This window comes from Dendrobates tinctorius, unplaced genomic scaffold (genome assembly GCF_039654945.1).
Source record: "Dendrobates tinctorius isolate UK_male_01 unplaced genomic scaffold, ASM3965494v1 ptg000084l, whole genome shotgun sequence".
Lineage (NCBI taxonomy): Eukaryota > Metazoa > Chordata > Amphibia > Anura > Dendrobatidae > Dendrobates > Dendrobates tinctorius.
Window position 1 is genome coordinate 52,854,811 of NW_027361752.1, and position 18,764 is coordinate 52,873,574.

Consider the following 18,764-nt stretch of genomic DNA (forward strand, 5'->3'; position numbering starts at 1 on the left):
TCTTTCTGTGCAATATATATATATATATATATACTGTATATATATATACAGTATATATGCATTCTATGTGTATATATCTATTCTAACTTTTCTATTCTTAACCAGTCAGTATGATTTAATGTATAGCCGCATGTGAATTGCCAGCTTTTCAAAGGGCACTGGTGCGTAAAAATTGGACAGCACTCGCATGGTGTGAGTGCTGTGTGATTTTTTTTCTCGCATCCATTGACTTGCATTTGCGAGTCTCGTCCGAGAATCGCAGCTAGGCAGGAGTCACACTGCCGTATTTCTCCTTCGAGAATCGCATCGTAAACTTCGTACTGGCTGTCAGCTCTCCTGACCTGAGCTTGACAGCTGCATAGTAATCCATCACGCTGTCATGCTCAGGTCAGGAGAAGTGCCGGCCAATCCGTGCAGTGTGATGCGATTATCGCATGAGAAATACTCCTTTAGACTTAAGTACCAACAAAAATCCACCATTAACACTGTGACTATGCGGCTACTTTGGTGACGGCACCGATTGTGCAGCCAAGGATTGCTCTATGCAGCTGCTACATCGCACCGTGATGCAACCTACAAGGAACGGTGACCGTGACAAGCAGATAGGAAAAAGTTGCAATTGGTTGGATTTTTTTTTTACGTACTTGCCGACATCACAGTGTGTTGCGGGTTGCAATGCGATGCCAATTCACCGGCATTACGGAGCAGCGGCACAGAGTGATCTTTGACCTGTGTCGCACCAAAGTTGCTGAACTGCCCCCAACCTAAGGGGCTGCACTATCAGGCATAGCAATCTGCAGACCTGGTTGAAAAGCTGCGTGTCTCCCGTCTGCGTTCATGTTTTCCGGGGATCCTTGCAAAGGAGCTGGTGTTAATAATAATAATAATAAATTTTATTTTTATAGCGCCGACATATTCCGCAGCACTTTACATTTCAGAGGGGATTTGTACAGACAATAGACATTACAGCATAACAATAATCACATACAGTAGATTATAGCAAATACCAAGAGGAGTGAGGGCCCTGCTCGCAAGCTTACAGTCTATGAGCAAAGAGGGAGACACGAAAGGTGGGTGGTAACAGTTGCCCTGATTGTATGGACCAGCCATAATGTTAAGTGTGTGACAGTACGGACACAGAGGGCTAATGGAGGCATAAAGCATGTGGGAACATGATGCGGGGAACCTGGTTATGGTAAAACTTTTGGCTCTGCCACACAGGGATAGATTAGGTTAATGTGTTGAGGCGATAGGCCAGTCTGAATAAATGCGTTTTCAGGACACGCTTAAAATTGTGGGGATTGGGGACTAATCGTATTGACCTGGGAAGTGCATTCCAAAGAATTGGCGCGGCACGTGTAAAGTCTTGGAGACGGGAGTGGGAGGTTCTGACTATTGAGGATGCTAACCTCAGGTCATCAGCAGAACGGAGGGCGCGGGTAGGGTGGTATACTGAAACAAGGGAGGAGATGTAGGGTGGTGCTGAGCCATGGAGGGCTTTGTGAGTGAGGGTAATAAGTTTATACTGAATTCTGGAGTGGATGGGTAGCCAGTGTAATGACTGGCACAAGGTAGAGACATCGGTGTAACGATTGGTGAGGAATATGATCCTGGCTGCAGCATTGTTGGAAAACGAGAACGAACTGCATGAAAGAGATCGGAGGGTCCCTGCGGAAAAAGAGACAAGAAAGGAAAATATGATACGAGCGCAATATGGTCCCATAATATGGGCAGAACATGGATTTTTTGTGATTGTTTGGATTCTACTTGATCTATAGTCAGTCATTGTAGACATACAGAACATGACGGCAGGATCTGACTTCACAGGTGTAAGAGGGTGAATTGTGATTACAATCTGAAATATAATCCTTAAAGGGTTCTCAAATCAAACTCATATATTAAATCCCTAAAACGATACTTTATTGTTAAAAACCACAAATGTGGTACACACCAGAAAAAATGTGACAGAAAATGAAAAAATAAGTGTTCAAAAATTAGCCCACACTAGGGTAACCCCTATGAGTCCCTATTTGTTTACTGAGCTGTACCCTGCCTAGCTGCGGAGGTTGGCACCCTAAGGGGGGAACGTTGTGGCGCCCCCGCTCACGATGGCTATCCCTGGGGGCCCTAACAAACCCTACAGCCACTAGTGGTCCCTTCTACCCGATATAAGGGAACCCCTAGTTCTAGACAGAGATCAAGCCTGCTCTATAGAGGACCCTGTGTCCCAAGAAAAGAGGTTAAAAACAATTTAGAACACACATGGCATGGGGTGGCATGTAAAGTCCCACAAAAAGATACAGACAACTTCAAGGCAGCCCAGTGGGATAACTCAGTTCAGATCATGCCTAAATCTTATACACAAGATAAGGAGAGGCATCTTTTACTCAATTGAAAGCCATAGCTCAAAAATTGATTGAGAAATGGCTAAAAAATGCCATCAATAGTCTCCCACTAATAGAAATATATGGGGAACGCAGAGCTGCAACAGCGGTACTTATGTGCGTTTTTCGCCACCTGCCATCAAATCATGAATGCCTCAACGCGTTTCGCCTTCCAGGGCTCATCAGGAGGCCCGATGCTACGATAATTCGTGTCCCATAAAGGTGCAAATAGCTTACCGATGTTCCATACTTCTCCACTCTTATAATCTGCCGCGCAGAGCCTAAGCTCCGCCCACTCAAATCCCATTACCTCTCTCAGCACCACCCATTTGCTGCTGCCCCAATCGGTTAACAGATCTCTGATGCACCGTCATACTGACCAATCACGTGTCCTCACACACAGGGTTCCCCATAGCTCCCCTGTCATCCTGGCTTAGATTGGTTTCTGCACCTAGCCTGCATGCAGCGTCACTGCTGACTCACCGATCACATGTCCTTAGACGGAGAGTCTCACAGCAATCACCAATCACTGCGCCCCAGGCATATTGTCATCTCTGCGATTTAACCCCATATGTGCAGTAAACGCTCCACAAACCAGGCGTATATACCCACATCGCTACATTTAACCCAAAGAGCTCATGTCTGACGATCTCATTTAATATGTTACCTACATTATATTGATAATGATAATTAGCGTTTTGCTCGATATATACAAAACCGCATCATCGCCTACAACAGTGTGAGCAGGCGTCTATAGCTACCTATCTCAATATATGTATGCACCATATGACACTCATACTTCGCAAAAAGATAGATATAAATCGCGTCACAACCTTTAATAATGTGAACAGGCGTCGATATGCAACTACCCCATCAAGTTCAAGGTATCTGCTCTCCCAAGATAGTCACTGTGAGGCAAATATGTACAGATATCTTACTTCTTTCTATCTTCAGACAGTCTACGCATTCTAAAGATGATCCACACCATGGATCACTTAAATATTATGCAACTGCCCCGTCAAAGTAATATATTGAGAGCCTTATTAAGAGGCAACAAGGGTTCAGATTCAAAATGCTCCTAGATCCTATAGGGATATACGTCTGCGGCAGTAAAGAGGGACTTTCTATATATGCAATATTCCACGCCAATACATGGAGATTCCACTATAACAGGGAACCAACAGAACAAAATCAAGGAGGCTGGTATCCTCTAGAAAAGGAACATATAATTCAATTGTGGCTCATAAGAAGCAGGCATATGACAATTGCTCATTCAGCCCTCTCGGTTCGAGTGACTCCATCCTGAATATCCATTCACACTCTCTCCTAAGCATCACCTTATCCACATTTCCTCCTCTTGGGTTTACATGGACTACCTCTACAGCACAGAATTTTATGTCACCGAGATCACCATTATGATACGTCCACATGTGCTTTGCAAGCGGGGTTTCTCTTTTATGTCTGATGTCTCCAAGATGTTCTCCTACTCTTCTTCTGAATTCTCTCCTGGTCTTTCCTATATAATTTTTTGGGCATGAGCATGTAGCCATATAGATGACCCCTGTGGTTTTACAGTTTGAGAAGCCACGATGAAAAAACATCCTACCAGTGCTCGCACTGCAGAAAGACTTCCCCGGTCTCATATATTTGCAAAAACTGCAGTTCCCACATTTAAAAAAACCACATGGTCGCCTATCCAACCAGGTACCACCAGCCAATGGTCTCCTATATTGGCTGTGGACCAACATGTCCCTAATAGATCTACCCTTTCTAAAGGTAATGTTGGGACGCTCGCCAATTATATTCTTCAGATCTGGATCCAACCTGAGAACATCCCAATGCTTAGATAGGACCTTTCTGACCTCCTGATGGTTAACGTCAAATGTCCCAATTACTCTTATTAATTCTGTCGAGTCTTTAATCTCACGTTTCTGCAGCAATTTAGCCCTATCTGCTTTTCTTGCAAAATCATATGCAGTGTCTAGAACATGTTGCGGATATCCCTTGTTCTTAAACCGACAAAACATATCCCCAGCTTGCCTTTGGAACAGGTCATTCCTGGAGCAATTCCTCCTCAACCGTAGGAATTGTCCCTTCGGAATACCTCTCTTAAGAGGGACTGGATGGTGGCTCTGCCAATGTAGCAAGCTATTAGTACTCGTAGGTTTCCGAAATATACTTGTTGAGATGCCTCCCATCCTATCTTTTTGGATTTTAATGTCCAGGAATGGTATTTCCGTTTTCTGAATTTCTGAGGTAAATCTCAAGTTAACACTATTTCGATTCAACTCTCTCACAAATTCTTCAAATTGGTCTTTATCCCCTGTCCATACCATAAAGACATCATCTATGAACCTATACCACAAGGAAATCAAGCAGTGCCACCACTTCTCCTCTCCTCCAAAAACAATAGTCTCCTCCCACCAGCCCAGAAACAAATTTGCATACGAAGGGGCACAGGGGCACCCCATCGCAGTGCCCCTGAGCTGGTGGTAGAATTTGCCATCAAAACAGAATGCATTGTGGGTCAATATATACTGCAAAAGGGAGGTCAAAAAACTATTGTGCCCTCTACAAGCTATTGACCTCTGACTAAGAAAATGTCCCACGCCTTTAATGCCTACATCATGTGGTATGTTACTGTAGAGTGCTTCTATATCAATGGAGGCCAACCAAGCATTCCCTTCCAGATGAACGCCCTCCAATTTTAGCAGTAAATCTGAAGTATCCCTCAAATATGACGGCATACAAACCACAAAGGGACGTAATATCTGGTCAATATACAGGCCACTATTCTGTGTCAACGAGTCCACACCTGATACAATCGGCCTCCCCTTCAGGGGATTCAGGCCCTTATGTATCTTTGGTAATGCATAAAACGTGGCCACCAGCGGGAACTTAGGAAGAATAAAGTCAAATTCTGTCTTTGAGACCACACCCTCTGCTAAGGCCCCACTGAGGATCAGCTGCAGTTCCTCTTTATAAGAGGCCATGGGGTTCTCTTTTAGCACCTCATATGTTGAATTGTCCTGCAGAATAGCATAGCACATTTCACGATATTCATTGTGGTTCAGAATTACCATATTGCCCCCTTTGTCGGAGGGTTTTACCACTATTTGATCATTTTTCTTTAAAGCCTCAAGTGCTAATCGCTCACTGGCCAACAAGTTATCCTTATTTTCCCACTCTGGTCCTGCTAATTTCTTCAGGTCCCTCTCCACCAAGCTGGCAAATATATCGATATTTCCCATATCACCTACAGGCGGCATCCTTTCACTTTTATTTCTCAAGGTAGTAAAGGGGCCCTTCCCAGCAGTGGGAACTCTATCATTTTCATTCAGAAGTCCAATGAGCGCCTCATATCCTTCAATATCCTCCTCATTGAGGCCCTGTTGTTTACAAGCCTCACGGCTATTGTGTCTAAAAAACTTTTTCCACTTGAGTTTTCTACAAAACAAATTCAAATCTTTAACCCATTCAAAACAGTTGAACCTGTTCACTGGCACAAAGTTTAGGCCTCTAGAGAGGACACTCAGCTCATCCGTAGTGAGGACGTGCGAGGACAGGTTCACAATCTGACCTTTTATTGGTTGAACCGAGTTCTTAATTGGTAACCCGTTCTCGCCCCTTGTTCCAAAAAAGAGGTAGAGGAGACAGTAGGAGTATACGGCTGAGCAGAACCAGAACCAGATATCGAGAAGGGAGTTAACACTCGTGTACCTCCCCTGTGTGGCCCTCTTCCCTTTCTCATGGATCTGCCTCTCCCACCTTGCCATCTCTGTTTCGACAGCGTATCTCTATACTGATGTATACCCCCTGGTGCCCTCTCCGTCCTTTCTGTGTCGGAGGTATCGATATCAGATGACGAAGCCTCAGACTGTCTTTCTTTCTGGTAGTTGAACACCTGATTATCACTAAAGTCCCTCAAATCTCTCTGGAACTGGAGATGCTTTCGTTCTTTCAATAGAGCCTGATATCTCTCAACAGAGGTTTGCAATAGCCCCTCCCTTCTATTAAAATCGGGATCCCCTTTAAACTTCAGGACTCGTTCGATCAATTTATTCAAATCCCCAGTAACCCTTTCAAGTACCTTTTTTTCTTCTGCCAACAAAATTTGCATAAATCTAAGGGATGACTCGATGGATTCCTTCATCCACACACTCATAAGCTCAGGTGAGGAAATTCTAGGGGAAGGATTGATGTTTATCCTCAGGCCTCTTGGAATTATCCGATTTTTTATATAATTTTAAAGTGTTCTGAGTTCCCACCAGGATTTCAAAAATTCTTTATAACCTCCATATACATCATTGAATAGATTCTTGAGAGCCAAAGGGCCAGTATTGCTCTCAGACGACCCTGCTATGCTAAATGCCTGATTAGCATCTTCCATCCACAGATCTAAATTAATAGGACCTGCAAGGAAACCAGCCATCCCAGATTCGAATATAAACAATCTGAAATATAATCCTTAAAGGGTTCTCAAATCAAACTCATATATTAAATCCCTAAAACGATACTTTATTGTTAAAAACCACAAATGTGGGACACGAATTATCGTAGCATCGGGTCTCCTGATGAGCCCTGGAAGGCGAAACGCGTTGAGGCATTCATGATTTGATGGCAGGTGGCGAAAAACGCAGATAAGTACCGCTGTTGCAGCTCTGCGTTCCCCATATATTTCTATTAGTGGGAGACTATTGATGGCATTTTTTAGCCATTTCTCAATCAATTTTTGAGCTATGGCTTTCAATTGAGTAAAAGATGCCTCTCCTTATCTTGTGTATAAGATTTAGGCATGATCTGAACTGAGTTATCCCACTGGGCTGCCTTGAAGTTGTCTGTATCTTTGTGTGGGACTTTACATGCCACCCCATGCCATGTGTGTTCTAAATTGTTTTTAACCTCTTTTCTTGGGACACAGGGTCCTCTATAGAGCAGGCTTGATCTCTGTCTAGAACTAGGGGTTCCCTTATATCGGGTAGAAGGGACCACTAGTGGCTGTAGGGTTTGATAGGGCCCCCAGGGATAGCCATCGTGAGCGGGGGCGCCACAACGTTCCCCCCTTAGGGTGCCAACCTCCGCAGCTAGGCAGGGTACAGCTCAGTAAACAAATAGGGACTCATAGGGGTTACCCTAGTGTGGGCTAATTTTTGAACACTTATTTTTTCATTTTCTGTCACATTTTTTCTGGTGTGTACCACATTTGTGGTTTTTAACAATAAAGTATCGTTTTAGGGATTGAATTGTGATTACACCAGGAGAGCACTAGGACCCTGTGGTGTTTGCCTGATACAGCTAAGAGCAGGTGCTGCAAGTGCCCAGGGATCTGTGTGTGCTGGAGGGTGGGGCCGAGTGTTGGCTGTCTAGAGCTGTAATGGAAGCTTCCAGAAGAAGAGAGACTGCCCAGAGACAGTGTGTGTGGAGCAGCTTGTGAGAAGCAAAGAGATTGAATGCTGTAAGAGACTGTTTACTGCAATACTGCAATCCTGTCACGACTGCGGCCGTGGCCTAGCAGGCACCTCCCCGCCGACCGACCACAACGGCAAGGGGCGGGTGTCCCCCGGGGACGCAATATGGACCCTCTATACCACAGAGGGGGACCCGAACCTACCCACACTAGGGAAGGGCAGTGACCGGGATACTGTGGCAGCTGAGCATGTGGACAAAGAGAAGACATGTAGGACTTGATAACACCGAACAACTTCAGGTATAAAGAACGTAAAGTTTACTATAGTAAAGTCACACAGTACGAAACAGGGCTATGCCAGGCTCCCGATTCCACACCTCCCAGAAGGGTACCACCCAGTGGACACCAAGGCACCAACGGATCACCGAGGCACAAGTAGGTGGGACATCGAGACACAGGCAGGACATAAGGGTACATAAGGACATCAGGACACAGGTTGGACATCAGGACACAGGCTGGACATCAGGAAATCAGGACACAGGCTGGACATCAGGACACAGGCTGGACATCAGAACATCAGGACACAGGCTGGACATCAAGACATCAGGACATCAGAGTCACCGGCAGACATTAAACAGGAGTCGTTCGGTTCTGGACATCCGACACGACCTACATGCAGTCATCAAGATCCAGGACAGGTACAGGATCAAGGATTCAGGCCTGGATATACCGCCTCCAGGACAGGCGCAGGAACAGGACAAAACAGGAATCAAGGCCAGGACTTTGGTACCAAAACATAGACAGGAGAGGTCCAGGTACACCAAACTCACATGGCAAAAAGTTCAGGAGCTTTGTGAATAGTTCTGGCAACGCCCAGCAGGGAAGGGAAAGTTTATATAGGAGCTTCCCCTCAGCAATTGGCTGGGGACAGCATTTCAAGTAATCCTGATAAAAGCAGGGGAGGTGTGGCAGCGCATGCCCTAAGCACAAACAGAAACCCTTACAGCACAATCAGTGCAGGAACTGAGGCTTAGAGCACCTGGCAGTGGCTGCAAGCCTAGACACACGTGGAAAGTTATGCACCAGCTGCAAATGACCTCACAACCCATGGACAGCTTCCACAGCAGAAACCAGGGACCGCACATGCGGATGGTCATGCAGCAGAGCAAAGACCTAACACCACATGTACGGCTACGCAGCAGAGCAGGGAACTGAGCAGGCTCCATACAGGTAACAGCCAGCAGTATCCCAGATCAGTTAGAGGGAAAGGAGCAAGGGGTTAAAGCAAAGACATGCATTGTCACGCCGTCAACCAGCTACAGACAGAATGGCGTGACAAATCCCTTCATCTTGGGAGCCTGAGGCCTTGCTGTGGAACAAAGACTGAGCGTCCCTGAGGGCTGTGTGACTGTGGAGCTCTGTGGAGTCCCTGTTGTGATGGGCTGAGAAGCAATATTGGACAGACATCTTGTACAGAAACAGGCATATTGCTTCTAGGAGAATTCGTGAGGACTACAGGAGGAGAAACGGCTACAGAACTATGAGTCCCCGGCGTTTGGGCTCGGCACCGGCCGACAAGACGAGGAACCTTGTGTTGCTGCAACTGATTGGCGCCGAAGATTTGGGATTGGCTGCAGCCTATGTAATCTATATGCCTGAGAGGAGACTCACCTCAGGTTAAAGGTACCATAGTCATAGATACCCGGGTATCCCTAGTTGAAGCACTTAAGGACCTTTGTATTATATTTATATGTATTGTTATTGTAGGTTATACTCAGTGTGCCAATCCAGGGGGTCCCTTGATATTACTACATTCGATTTACATCTGTTCTCTGAGTACCTGAATTGACCTTTCTGATAGGTAAATTTATTTCAAATTCCAGTGTAATACACTCTTCAGGGAACCTTGGATTGGTATAGTGATTTCAGCTCCGGCTGAGTGAGTGTACTGTATAAGGGTATTCATTCTGTTTCTTCCATATACTAAGTTCTACTTTATCTGCCTTTTGAGTAACGACTCTTTTGGGATTTCTGCCTCAGTCTCGGTTTGTGATCCACTGGATCTTATTCGGACCTCTGGTCATTACACAGGGGCTGATTGTAGTCTGTGTCCATGGAGACATAGTGTATAGTTTTGCTATTGCAGGGGCAGTTGCAACAGGTGCAAATTCTATGGGGGCGCAAACTTTCACCCCCATTGCTGTTTCTTATTGTGCCATAAATTCCCACCGGCAAGCCTTTTAACTACATGGAGTGGTTGCTTTGGCAAATAAGTCAATGCTAAAGGTACCTTTGCAGAGTGCAGCGGTGAATATGAGAGATAAAAGAGCTCTCAATGTGATGAAGGAATGGCTTATTGAATAGTACTTGAATCTTGCAAATATCCGTATTCTTCAGAATACAGATTTTATCCCCACACAATACAGCAAAATGGCAGCCAGATGGCTTGTAATTTTGCTGAACCATAAAGGTCCACAAAATAACTAATACCTCACTACGCACTTGTCTAGCTGCTCACTATGCTGACTGACTGCATCCAATCTGCCGAACATCCTCCATCATGGCGTCATGCGCTACTTCTCCGGTCTCCAATATCTTCACTCTAGGCTGCAGCCGGACCTCAGAGGTCACAACGTTCATTGTAACGTTATGCTGTTATGACTGGCGCGGCAATGACATGGTATGCCCTGGGTGCAGCAGGAAGTTTTATATTTCAAAATCTTCAATCATAGCGTGTAAATACAGAAAAAGAACCCTCAAATTATTAGTTGTAGGGCGACTCACAAAAGGCATAAAGGAGAAAAACAGAGTCCAAAACTACATGAAATATATATCAAACTTTATTAAAGTGCAAAAAAGACCCATGGGGGAAACAGGACTCAATAGTACATAGAATAGAATGAAATGAGGATACTATAGTTCCAAAACACCCAGAAACATAGAATGCTTGGTATATGGGGAATGAGGCTTTCATAGAAAGTAACACTTGGTGGGGCTAATACAGTCATGGCCAAAAGTATTGACACCTCTGCAATTTTGTCAGATAATACTCAGTTTCTTCCTGAAAATGACTGCAAACACAAATTCTTTGGTATTATTATCTTCATTTAATTTGTCTTAAATGAAAAAACACAAAAGAGAATGAAGCAAAAAGCAAAACATTGATCATTTCACACAAAACTCCAAAAATGGGCCAGACAAAAGTATTGGCACCCTCAGCCTAATACTTGGTTGCACAACCTTTCGCCAAAATAACTGCGACCAACCGCTTCCGGTAACCATCAATGAGTTTCTTACAATGCTCTGCTGGAATTTTAGACCATTCTTCTTTGGCAAACTGCTCCAGGTCCCTGATATGTGAAGGGTGCCTTCTCCAAACTGCCATTTTTACATCTCTCCACAGGTGTTCTATGGGATTCAGGTCTGGACTCATTGCTGGCCACCTTAGAAGTCTCCAGTGCTTTCTCTCAAACCATTTTCTAGTGCTTTTTGAAGTGTGTTTTGGGTCATTGTCCTGCTGGAAGACCCATGACCTCTGAGGGAGACCCAGCTTTCTCACACTGGGCCCTACATTATGCTGCAAAATTTGTTGGTAGTCTTCTGACTTCATAATGCCATGCACACGGTCAAGCAGTCCATTGCCAGAGGCAGCAAAGCAACCCCAAAACATCAGGGAACCTCCGCCATGTTTGACTGTAGGGACCGTGTTCTTTTCTTTGAATGCCTCTTTTTTTCTCCTGTAAATTCTATGTTGATGCCTTTGCCCAAAAAGCTCTACTTTTGTCTCATCTGACCAGAGAACATTCTTCCAAAATGTTTTAGGCTTTTTCAGGTAAGTTTTGGCAAACTCCAGCCTGGCTTTTTTATGTCTCGGGGTAAGAAGTGGGGTCTTCCTGGGTCTCCTACCATACAGTCCCTTTTTATTCAGACGCCGATGGATAGTACGGGTTGACACTGTTGTACCCTCGGACTTCAGGGCAGCTTGAACTTGTTTGGATGTTAGTCGAGGTTCTTTATCCAACATCCGCACAATCTTGCGTTGAAATCTCTTGTCAATTTTTCTTTTCCGTCCACATCTAGGGAGGTTAGCCACAGTGCCATGGGCTTTAAACTTCTTGATGACACTGCGCATGGTAGACACAGGAACATTCTGGTCTTTGGAGATGGACTAGCCTTGAGATTGCTCATGCTTCCTCACAGTTTGGTTTCTCAAGTCCTCAGACAGTTCTTTGGTCTTCTTTCTTTTCTCCATGCTCAGTGTGGTACACACAAGGACACAGGACAGAGGTTGAGTCAACTTTAATCCATGTTAACTGGCTGCAAGTGTGATTTAGTTATTGCCTACACCTGTTAGGTGCCACAGGTAAGTTACAGGTGCTGTTAATTACACAAATTAGAGAAGCATCACATGATTTTTCGAACAGTGCCAATACTTTTGTCCACCCTCTTTTTTATGTTTGGTGTGGAATTATATCCAATTTGGCTTTAGGACAATTCTTTTTGTGTTTTTTCATTTAAGACAAATTAAATGAAGATAATAATACCAAAGAATTTGTGTTTGCAATCATTTTCAGGAAGAAACTGAGTATTATGTGACAGAGTTGCAGGGGTGTCAATACTTTTGGCCATGACTGTATACCAGGTGCATGAAGGAGATCACAACAATGTGTCAGAGCAGAAAGCAGAAAAAGACCTGATATAAAAAATTAATACACATTGCCCAGCAAATAGGTAAAGAAAAGAAGCCTCACAACGTACCCATCATAGTGACAAACACAGGTGCCCAGGTCAGGAACCCCAACGCGCGTTTCGTCGTCGGTCCGCTTTTTCAGGGGGCGAGGAATCCAACATATTGAATGTCCTGGGTAGTATGACCCCCAATGGGCTAAATGAATCCCTGGGATTTCCGTCCTTCCTATGAGATTTTAATGCATTGTACCTCATTTATCTTCTATTATTTTATTTGTTTTTAATATTGGATTTTTAACCCCTTTTTTTTTATCTTCCTTGCCTCTAGTGACTCATCTCTTGTTCAGTATTCTATTCTATTGTACTATTGAGTCCTGTTCCCCCATGTGTCTTGTTTGCACTTTAATAAAGTTTGATATACACTCACTGGCCACTTTATTAGGTACACCATGCTAGTAACGGGTTGGACCCCCTTTTGCCTTCAGAACTGCCTCAATTCTTCGTGGCAGAGATTCAACAAGGTGCTGGAAGCATTCCTCAGAGATTTTGGACCATATTGACATGATGGCATCACACAGTTGGCGCAGATTTGTCGGCTGCACATCCCTGATGCGAATCTCCCGTTCCACCACATCCCAAAGATGCTCTATTGGATTGAGATCTGGTGACTGAGGAGGCCATTTGAGTACAGTGAACTCATTGTCATGTTCAAGAAACCAATCTGAGATGATTCGAGCTTTATGACATGGCGCATTATCCTGCTGAAAGTAGCCATCAGATGTTGGGTACATTGTGGTCATAAAGGGATGGACATGGTCAGCAACAATACTCAGGTAGGCTGTGGCGTTGCAACGATGCTCAATTGGTACCAAGGGGCCCAAAGAGTGCCAAGAAAAAATTCCCCACACCATGACACCACCACCACCAGCCTGAACCGTTGATACAAGGCTGGATGGATCCATGCTTTCATGTTGTTTACGCCAAATTCTGACCCTACCATCCGAATGTCGCAGCAGAAATCGAGACTCATCAGACCAGGCAACATTTTTCCAATCTTCTACTGTCCAATTTCGATGAGCTTGTGCAAATTGTAGCCTCAGTTTCCTGTTCTTAGCTGAGAGGAGTGGTACCCAGTGTGGTCTTCTGCTGCTGTAGCCCATCTGCCTCAAAGTTCGACGCACTGTGCATTCAGAGATGCTCTTCTGCCTACCTTGGTTGTAACGGGTGGCAATTTGAGTCACTGTTGCCTTTCTATCAGCTCGAACCAGTATGCCCATTCTCCTCTGACCTCTGGCATCAACAAGGCATTTCCGGCCACAGAACTGCCGCTCACTGGATTTTTTTTCTTTTTCGGACCATTCTCTGTAAACCCTAGAGATGGTTGTGCGTGAAAATCCCAGTAGATCAGCAGTTTCTGAAATTCTCAGACCAGCCCTTCTGGCACCAACAATCATGCCACGTTCAAAGGCACTCAAATCACCTTTCTTCCCCATACTGATGCTCGGTTTGAACTGCAGGAGATTGTCTTGACCATGTCTACATGCCTAAATGCACTGAGTTGCCGCCATGTGATTGGCTGATTAGAAATTAAGTCTTAACACACAGTTGGACAGGTGTACCTAATAAAGTGGCCAGTGAGTGTATATTTCATGTAGTTTTTCTCCTTTATTTAAGCAGGAAGTTTTAGTCTAGCGAGAACACACAGTAGATACTTTTTCTAACCCTCAATGGAGGTCGGACAAGGTTAGGATCAGGAGTATGTTTAGTTTTAGGACTAGGCTTAGGGCAATGACTAAGATTAAGTTTCATTCTAGGATTAGGGTTAAGACACAGGTTAAGTTTAGAACTTGGATTGTGACTAGGGTTAGCGTTAAGGCTAGGGTTAGGGTTAGGATAAGGTTAGAACTTGAGTTAAAACTCAGATTAGATTTATGGCAAGGATTAGGGTTAGAACAAGGGTACAAGTTAAAACTTGGGTTATGACTATGGTTAGAGTTAAGGCTAGGGTTAGGTCTAACGTTAGGTTAGAACCTGGCTTATGGCTAGTGCTAGGTTAGGGTAAGGTTAGGGTTAGGACAAGGGTTACGGTTAGAGCTTGGGTAATCCAGCCACTTAAAAGAACATCTATACATATATAATTACAGTATACAACTGTTGCTAATCTAAAATACACAATACAAAGACCAATATTACCAAAACTACTAGTATTCAAGGCCAAAATAATACTGCTACACAATGCCCTCTACCATCACCACTACACAGCGAATACATAATATTATATGACCATTATCACTACATAACACACTGTGTAACAAGGTGGCACGGGGGTAGTTATGGTCGAGTTATTTAAAGTTACAGTCAACAAAAAGAGTCCACCGAGCTCATGGTCAGCGAGCACCCCGGCCCACTTGTATAAAAGAAGAAAAAGGACAGGACACATGCAGCTCCCCTCAGAAGTTACCTCTTTTTCCAGTCACTGCAGTTCAGGCAAACAGGGTCCGGAATCACAGTCAGGATCCAACAGGGATAACTTTTATTAACGGATGAAGGTGGGATTAAAAGGTAGAAAAAGACAGTGCAACAGTTCCAATGACTTTCCTGTTCTCTCCCTAACACATCCACGGCCGTACCCACAACAGCCACGTCGGCCGAAAGAGGCAGTAGTCCTTCCTCCGGAATCTGGACGCTTAAAGTCCCTTTGGCGGGGCCTTTACCGAGTTCTGGGGCCCATGTTGCTGTACTTAGGTCCCGGGCAACATATGTCATTTAGTCCAGGGCAACATATTCTATCCCCTCCTGGGGTCTGGCAATGCCCCGGCTGCTGCTGCACACCTTCCCAGGGCAATCTCCTGGGCTACTGACTGGAAGCAGCTGCTTCCTGCCACCTTCTAGAGGCTGCAAGGCCCGCCCAAAAAATTAACCAGTTCCTTTCCCTAAGTTAACATATGCAGTACACAGGAGATGTACAAGGCATTACACATTACAGTAAGGCTAAGTGCACACGTAGCAGAAAATTTCTGCTTGAAAACCTGACTCCCTCCCCAGAAACCGCACCTATTTTTCCCGCGGTGGTTTTTGCGTGTTTTTTTGCGCAGTTTTGATGCGTTTTTTTCCACAGCGGTTTCTAAACGCATGGAAGAAGCCAAAACTGCGGAAAAATCCGCAAAATTAATGTGCATGCTGCGTTTTTTACTGCGATGCGGTTTTTTCGCGGTAAAGAAGGCACCAATGTGCATAAAAAGTGCAAAATGCATAGAAATGACTGGGAAGTTTATTTTTAGCGGTTTTATAGCGGTTTTATAGTGAAAACCGCGGTAAAAACCGCTAAAAAAACGCTGTGTGTGAACACAGCCTAAAGCATTAATGCAAGGGCATGGGATAAGAGAGCATCACATACTGTAGGGTATACAGCATATTTACATACAGGTACATTAACAACAAAGCATAACATCAGCAGACATTATGCATTAAACGGGTACACCGTCCGGCTACTGCAACAAGGGCACGGGGCGACTACGTACTGTAGGAGAGAGAGGACGCAAAGGGGAAGCAAAGACCAATAATGCAGCCATACACCTACAGTTGTGGCCAAAAGTATTGACACCCCTGCAATTCTGTCAGATAATACTCAGTTTCTTTCTGAAAATTATTGCAAACACAAATTCTTTGTTATTATTATCTTCATTTAATTTGTTTTAAATGAAAAAACACAAAAAGAATTGTCCTAAAGCCAAATTGGATATAATTCCACACCAAACATAAAAAAGAGGGTGGACAAAAGTATTGGCACTGTTCGAAAAATCATGTGGTGCTTCTCTAATTTGTGTAATTAACAGCACCTGTAACTTACCTGTGGCACCTAACAGGTGTTGGCAATAACTAAATCACACTTGCAGCCAGTTGACATGGATTAAAGTTGACTCAACCTCTGTCCTGTGTCCTTGTGTGTACCACATTGAGCATGGAGAAAAGAAAGAAGACCAAAGAACTGTCTGAGGACTTGAGAAACCAAATTGTGAGGAAGCATGAGCAATCTCAAGGCTACAAATCCATCTCCAAAGACCTGAATGTTCCTGTGTCTACCGTGCGCAGTGTCATCAAGAAGTTTAAAGCCCATGGCACTGTGGCTAACCTCCCTAGATGTGGACGGAAAAGAAAAATTGACAAGAGATTTCAACACAAGATTGTGCGGATGTTGGATAAAGAACCTCGACTAACATCCAAACAAGTTTAAGCTGCCCTGCAGTCCGAGGGTACAACAGTGTCAACCCGTACTATCCGTCGGCGTCTGAATGAAAAGGGACTGTATGGTAGGAGACCCAGGAAGACCCCACTTCTTACCCCGAGACATAAAAAAGCCAGGTTGGAGTTTGCCAAAACTTACCTGAAAAAGCCTAAAACGTTTTGGAAGAATGTTCTCTGGTCAGATGAGACAAAAGTAGAGCTTTTTGGGCAAAGGCATCAACATAGAGTTTACAGGAGAAAAAAAAGAGGCATTCAAAGAAAAGAACACGGTCCCTACAGTCAAACATGGCAGAGGTTCCCTGATGTTTTGGGGTTGCTTTGCTGCCTCTGGCACTGGACTGCTTGACCGTGTGCATGGCATTATGAAGTCTGAAGACTACCAACAAATTTTGCAGCATAATGTAGGGCCCAGTGTGAGAAAGCTGGGTCTCCCTCAGAGGTCATGGGTCTTCCAGCAGGACAATGACCCAAAACACACTTCAAAAAGCACTAGAAAATGGTTTGAGAGAAAGCACTGGAGACTTGTAAGGTGGCCAGCAATGAGTCCAGACCTGAATCCCATAGAACACCTGTGGAGAGATCTAAAAATGGCAGTTTGGAGAAGGCACCCTTCAAATATCAGGGACCTGGAGCAGTTTGCCAAAGAAGAATGGTCTAAAATTCCAGCAGAGCATTGTAAGAAACTCATTGATGGTTACCGGAAGCGGTTGGTCGCAGTTATTTTGGCTAAAGGTTGTGCAACCAAGTATTAGGCTGAGGGTGCCAATACTTTTGTCTGGCCCATTTTTGGAGTTTTGTGTGAAATGATCAATGTTTTGCTTTTTGCTTCATTCTCTTTTGTGTTTTTTCATTTAAGACAAATTAAATGAAGATAATACCAAAGAATTTGTGTTTGCAATCATTTTCAGGAAGAAACTGAGTATTATCTGACAAAAATTGCAGGGGTGTCAATACTTTTGGCCACAACTGTATCACTGAATGACTGAAATGCATTTAGCTGTCACTAAGTAAAAAAGAAAAACACACTATTGAAAAGACTGATATTTTCACCATACGGTGTCCATATAGTGGTAGATACCAGTCCTGCCAACCATATTATGGAGATTACTGTACAGATATATACAGTATAGGGACTTACAGCTGACGTTCTTTTTGATAGCTTCATTTTCTTTTTACAACTTTTCCATTTGTCCTGGACCCACGTGGCGGCTTCTCCAGCCATTACTCATCTGCACAGATTACAGCAAAAACACTTTAGACTTCTCACATTTCCCCATCTAATCCCAACCTGCACAACCTCCCCATCTTGCCTGCTCTTCCAGCGTGGATCAGTGACCTCAATACTTCAAATATTATGTCATTACTATGATTACCCCTCCATAAAAATAATAACGTCCCATAGAACGTAGTAAAGCCCCCAATGTTCTACCTGGCAAGTAATAAAGCTAGATATTCTCTTTTGAAAGTTATAATACCCAAAGTGTCCCCTCCAAGCAACAAATACCCTTGAGTATCCCCTTTAACAGCTTTCCGACATCGGGCGTATATTTATGCCAACTTCTAAATCCTTCTCTTTGATGTGGGCTCCAACGCTCTAACAGCCGTGGGTGGAATCGCGATCCACCCCCAGCTGTTAACCCTCTAAATGCCGCTGTCAAACTCTGACAGCGGCATTTAACTCGCGGTTCCGGCAAGCGCGCCGGAAATCCCACTCATCGGTGACCCCGTCACGTGATCGCGGGTTACCGATGTGTTGGCATGACAACCAGAGGTCTCCAGCAGACCTCTATTGTTGTCACTGCCGGATTGCTATGAGCGCCACCCGGTGGTCGGCGCTCATATCAAGTGAGCAATTCTGCTACATACAGGTGATCTGATCATTGCCTGTATGTAACAGAGCCAATCGGACAACCGCAGCTTCTAGTCTCCCATGGAGACTGTTGAAGCATGCCAAAAGTAAAAAAAAGTTTTTAAAAATTTTAAAAAAAAGTTCATATCACCCCACTTTCGCCTCATTTAAAATGAAACAATTTTTTAAA

The 18,764-nt window shown here is 44.3% G+C and overlaps 1 protein-coding gene across 5 annotated transcripts in view; it reads right to left on the bottom strand.

Annotated features, from left to right (window-relative positions):
• The window catches only part of LOC141097495 (interferon-induced GTP-binding protein Mx-like), a 271,547-nt gene that overhangs the window by 85,977 nt on the left and 166,806 nt on the right, over nt 1-18,764 (bottom strand). For 2 of the 5 annotated variants that reach the window (XM_073584711.1, XM_073584712.1), the window contains exon 3: nt 17,864-17,954. The exons of 2 other annotated variants lie outside the window; for them this stretch is intronic. In XM_073584711.1, the coding sequence (XP_073440812.1) occupies nt 17,864-17,947 (84 nt within the window). In that variant the 5' untranslated portion in view covers nt 17,948-17,954. Of the gene's footprint in view, nt 1-802; nt 855-17,863; nt 17,955-18,764 lie in introns of those variants that run through there. One more of the 5 variants, XM_073584710.1, reaches the window with a different exon arrangement.